Source organism: Struthio camelus, chromosome 18 (genome assembly GCF_040807025.1).
Source record: "Struthio camelus isolate bStrCam1 chromosome 18, bStrCam1.hap1, whole genome shotgun sequence".
NCBI classification, from domain to species: Eukaryota; Metazoa; Chordata; class Aves; order Struthioniformes; family Struthionidae; genus Struthio; species Struthio camelus.
This window is the reverse complement of record NC_090959.1, coordinates 6967232-6972819: the sequence shown is the minus strand read 5'-3', so window position 1 is coordinate 6972819 and position 5588 is coordinate 6967232. Positions and strand designations below refer to the sequence as shown.

The 5588-nt window shown below is 51.9% G+C and overlaps 1 protein-coding gene across 1 annotated transcript; it reads left to right on the top strand.

The window, feature by feature from the left end:
- The first annotated feature begins 497 nt into the window (after window positions 1-497).
- Window positions 498-4175, top strand: MAFB (MAF bZIP transcription factor B). Its single transcript, XM_009671138.2, has one exon. It carries the CDS (start codon window positions 1280-1282, stop codon window positions 2213-2215), a length of 936 nt encoding a protein of 311 aa, XP_009669433.1. The 5' UTR covers window positions 498-1279; the 3' UTR covers window positions 2216-4175.
- Window positions 4176-5588: the final 1413 nt, after the last annotated feature.

The window sequence follows — 5588 nt, the reverse complement described above, 5'->3', positions numbered from 1 at the left end:
GCACGCTGGTGTTTATTTTTTTTCTGCACGATTCCTTCGGATGAGGGACGGTTACTTAAAGTTGAAGGGGGAGATCTGTGAGCGTGGGATTAGGGATGGGGGGGGGGAAGCTGAGCTACACTGAAATTCGCAACGGGACGGGAGCGGGCAAAAAGGGACTTTGTTATATTTAGAACAAAGGGACGGGCAGGATGTCCCCGAGCCCTCCTCCTTTGTGGATTGCAGAGGCCGAAAAGGGGGTGGGGGGAGCGTGGGGAGAAAAAATAAATAAATAAATAAAAGAGCAGGCGACTGTGCGGGAGGGGGAAGAAAGCGGGGGAGCGCGGGAGGCAAAGGAGCGGGGCTGGGAGCGGCGGCCGCTCAGCTGGCGCTGCGGAGCTGTCACGGCGCGGCCCGCCCCCGCCGCCGCCGCCGCCGCCGCCCGCCCCGCCGCCGCCCGGCCCCGCCGCCCGCCCCGCCGCCGCGCTGCCATTGGCGCGGCCGCCGCCGGCCCCGGCCCCCGCCGCGCTCTCGGCGGGCACGGCCGTATAAGAAGCCAAGGGGGGCTGCGCTGCGAATCACAGCTGCACAACGAGCGCTGGAGGCGGCAGCTACAGCGGAGACCTGGGTTTTCTCGTTTCCCCCCTCTCCTCCTTTTTTTTTTTTTCCTCCTTCCTTCCCCTCCTTCCTCCCCCTCTTCCCTCCCCTTCCCCTGCGCTGCGAGAGCCAGCGAAAACTCCCGTGCAAAGCCCAGCCACCACCGCCAAATAGCCAGTGCGCTCCCCCGGCCGCCTGCTCGGACTGGAAAGTTGCGGCAGACTCCGGTGCTCTGCTACCGCGGGGAGAAGGCTCAGGACTTACAAACCCAGCCAGAGGCACAGGCTAAACGTTTTGCACCGTTCTTCTTCTTCCGGCACCGACCCGAAGGCTGCATCTTTGTTTTGTTTTGCTTTTTCCCTCCTGCTACTGCTCCTTTCTCCTTGCAACGGGGTGTCTAAGTGCTAGGAGCTGCTGCAGCCTGCGGTGCGTTGCAAACGCTGATACAAGACAGGAGACATCCAGGCGGCCCCGGGTGGCGGTTCGTCCTTGGCTTTGTTGCTCCGGACTGAAGAAGCCCGAGAAGCCGGGAGAAGGAGGCGGCCGAGGAGGAGGAGGCGGTGGAGGGGGAGCAGAGGAAAGGAAGCGAGAAAGCAAAGCCAAAGTTTATTTGGAATAAGGGAGCGCGGCCAGCCCTCTTCCAGGCTGCGCGCTGGAGTGAGGTCTCCAGCCCCTGCGCCGGGAGAGGTGCCGCAAGACCGCAATGGCCGGAGAGCTCAGCATCGGAGCCGAGCTGCCCACTAGTCCCCTGGCCATGGAGTATGTCAACGACTTCGACCTGATGAAGTTCGACGTGAAGAAAGAGCCCCTGGGCAGGAACGACCGCTCCGGCAGGCACTGCACTCGCCTGCAGCCTGCCGGCTCCGTCTCCTCCACCCCCATCAGCACCCCCTGCAGCTCCGTGCCCTCATCGCCCAGCTTCAGCCCCACTGAGCAGAAGACCCACTTGGAGGACCTGTACTGGATGGCCAACAGCTACCAGCAGATGAACCCCGAGGCGCTGAACCTCACCCCGGAGGACGCCGTCGAAGCCCTCATTGGGTCCCACCAGGTGTCCCAGCAGCTGCAAGGCTTTGAGAGCTTCCGGGCCCACCATCACCACCACCATCATCATCACCAGCACCACCACCAGTACCCCGCAGTCACCCACGAAGACCTGGCCGGCAGCGGGCACCCCCACCACCACCATCACCATCACCACCAGGCCTCTCCCACCCCCTCCACCTCCTCCAGCTCCTCCCAGCAGCTCCAGAACTCGCACCAGCAGCATCCCCCCTCTAGCAGCGTGGAGGACCGGTTCTCGGATGACCAGCTGGTCTCCATGTCCGTGAGGGAGCTCAACAGGCACCTCCGAGGCTTCACCAAAGACGAGGTGATCCGCCTCAAGCAGAAGAGGAGGACCTTGAAGAACAGGGGCTATGCCCAGTCCTGCAGGTATAAACGTGTCCAGCAGAAACATCACCTGGAGAACGAAAAAACCCAGCTAATTCAGCAGGTGGAACAGCTCAAGCAAGAAGTGACCCGGCTTGCCAGAGAGAGAGACGCCTACAAGCTCAAGTGTGAGAAACTTGCCAGCAATGGCTTCAGAGAGGCCGGCTCCACCAGTGACAACCCGTCTTCCCCCGAGTTCTTCATGTGAGTGCTTAACAAATATAATTAAAAAAACAAAAACCCCGACCCCGATCCCCAGCACCTTCCCCCCCACCCCACTCCTATCCTCCTCCGACATCTCCATCCATCTGTCTGCTTGACTAGCGAGAAAGAAGGAGAGAAAAATAGACTTGATTTTTGCAGCATCCAGTCTTCTAGATTAGCTGTGGGAAAAGTAGGCTGGGGGTGGGGATGGGAGAGGTAAAGTGCAACTTTTCGACTTTCGTTTGCGAGTTAGAAAGAGGGACAGAGGCAGAGGCAAAGGAGAAAAGGACAAGTGAAGCGTTTTATAGATCGCTTGCTTTCAGAACGAGATGGACTTTAAGAGAATAATAATAAAAAGGACAATGAACAAGCCATCTATAACATACTGCCTGCTTGGAAAGAGAGGACATTACAGCACCATCTCATGCACAATTTACCTGCTTGGAAAAAGAGAATAAATAAAAAGGACAATATATGCAAACTCTTCATATATTGCCTGCTTCGAGAAATAAGTTACAGGACTCAGATGGGACATTCAATCCAAGGAAGGAAAGAAAGAAAGAAAAAAAAACACATCAGTTTTATTGCCTGCTTGATTATATAGAAAAATACGAAAATCTGCATTAAAAAATATTAATCCTGCATGCTGGACATGTATGGTAATAATTTCTATTTTGTACCATTTTCTTGTTTAACTTTAGCATGTTGATCATCGATCATAGCTTTCTGTTGTTTTGTTTCATCGATAAGAAAAGCATCACAAGTTATCAAAACTTTTTACTGCTTGTGCAGTTTTGTTCGTTGGTTTTGCTCTCCTATTTTCTTTCATGGTTGTTAGCTTGTAAATATCTGCTACTTCAAACCGCACAGGAAAAAAAAAAACAAAAACAAAACATTTCAGCAGGCTGGTTGTACGGTTTGTTTGGTATTAAAGAGATACTTAAAGTTATGGGCATTTTGCATTCAGAAAAAAAAAACTTTGTATATCTGGTGCACTTTTAAGTTTTTTTTTTTTAGTTTTCATTTTGGTTTTTGTTTGTTGGGGCAGAAGAAAAAAAAAAACGCCTGAATGGCATTGACAAACCTAAACTTAACAGGGAAAGCTCTCATCGGTCACTAGAGCCTCCTCTACGTTTTAAAGTGGCAGTGAAGCTCTTTCTCCTTCAGGACAATTCTCAGCCTGTAGTGGTTAGACTTGGCCATGCAGTCTCCCTTCTGATTATACACTCAGGAAGCGAGGAACGGACGAGATATTAGTTCCTTTTAAGAAACAACTGCCCCTTGATTTTCAGTAAAATGAAGAAAAGAAAAAAAAACTTGTTACGAGTCAAGTTGCAATCGCAGTGAATGATTCGTGTTGCTATTTAAGTTAGGTTTATCAATGGTAGTAGTGGATAAGTGGGCTGGAAAGGCATATAAAACTAAAACTTTTTTTTAAGAAGACATACCGCAACTTTTAAGTGTATTCTTTTGCAATGATTTGTAGTCTGCTTCTCTGCTTCCCTATGCAGCGAGTGAAAGTTTTAGCCAAAATTTATTTGCAGTTGTATAGTAGTAGTACTTTGGAGTCTTATGGGTGTTTTTATCACTTTTTTTTTCCTCCTGCAGGTCAGTAAAAGGATTTTACGTTGCACTGACAAAAATACCAAAATGAAAACTTATTTTTTAGTTTCCTTTTAGGATAGCTGGCACTGCTGGCCGGATGCATTTTAAGTTTGTATTAGTTTATAAATTAACAGTAATAACAAGATTGTAATAAACAGCATGGTGCTTGCAGTTTTAAATATTGTGGATATTAGTCATGCATCAGAAAACGATCTTTGGTTTTTACTGATTCAACTGTGTTGAAATCAAAACATTGCAGCAGCGGAAAAAATTGTTTTTATTTCATGTAAAGTTCTGAAGGGATCAATTTCAAATCCTGCTTACGATATGAAAAATATTAAAAAACCTGGTCTATTGTAGTTTTATTCAGACTGGTTTCTGTTTTTGGTTATTAAAATTGTTTCCTATTTTGCTTATTAAAATCATTGAAATGGCATTTCTTGGAGGGACCTGCTTCTCTAACCTCTCGCGTCCGAAAACTTGGGGACCCGAAATCCCTCCTCAAACTGCTGTCCAGCCAAAGCAGCCGCCCGACTGCTCTCTTTACGCCCAAGTTTGAGCAGGGCTTTGCGGAGCTGCTTGCCTGGCACCGGGCGGTCGTGCCTCGGGCACTCCGAGGGGGCACAGCGCAGCCGCGGCCCCGCTCCGCTGCCTTCCGCGCCTCCCTCCCGGCTTCGCCTCTGGCCCAAGGGGAGCCTCCCCCCGCGCGGTTCCCACGCGCGACCCGCTGCCCGCGGGGGCCGAAAGCCGCGGCAGCCTCGCTGCGCCGGTCTCCGCGGTGGGCTGCGCTTCTGCGGGAGGTGATGCAGCAGGGCAGGAGGGCGCAGGGCTGACGGCCGCGACCGTGCCTTCCTCCGGCGTGAGCCACCCCCGGGGCCGCCAGAGAGCGAAGCGCTAAGTGAAGGCACTTTTTTTTTTTTTTTTTCGCAGTACTGAAAAAGCAGAGGACTTGGGCAAGTCTGTCCTTTCCCCTGGCTCCTTTGGGATCGGGGCTGGCAGTTCACTTTCCTCTTCTCCATCTGCACAGTTTATTTATTCTGGCCTTTTTTTAAAGCTTGAGCAACGGACAGAGTTTCGAAGACTTTTTAGGTGCATGTGCAGAAGAGGGCAGAGATTGTATATTTTGCATCTCCTCCCCCCCCCCCCCCCCGCCCCGGGCTCTCCCCCACCATAAGGCAGTGTCACCATACACTAATTGCTTTCAAGCCCAGATAATCGCTCAGCTCCCTAAATTGCAGCCAGAGGAGGTTAGAAATCGCCCCTGCTCCTCGCCTTGGTGCGGGAAAGGGAGCCCCAGACCCCGGCCGCAGCACTTCTGCAAGCCGCTGCTCTCAAAGTGTGAAAACTAGGCTGAACTTTAAATCCTTCTTAAAAATAAAATCCAGTGCAGCATACAACCGAAGTAATAACCTCTCTCTGCCCTTTTCTTTCCGACAGCAGCGAACTACCTTTCCAGAGACGACATAGGCATGGTTGGAGGACAAACCGGTTAAGAACAGAGTGTGGGAAAAAATGAAAAGCAAATACAGTAACCTAAAAACAAAATCCCCTGTTAAATCCCAGCCGCATCCCTGCGTTGTCGGAGACAGCTGGGCCGACGGCTGGGGTGGGAGAGCGGAGCAGGGGCCAGAGGCTGGTCCCAGCCCCCTGGTACAGGGGTCAGGAGCAGAGACCAACCTCGTACCCTGCGGCCCCCTCCCGCCCCGCGAAGGGGGACAGGAGTTCGCAAAGGAAAAAGATGAGAGCGCCTGGCTGTCCGTGTATTGCCTCCC

What these genes read in the sequence shown, in the direction of transcription:
- MAFB (XM_009671138.2), top strand. Translation starts at nt 1,280, where the DNA reads ATGGCCGGAGAGCTCAGCATCGGAGCCGAGCTGCCCACTAGTCCCCTG.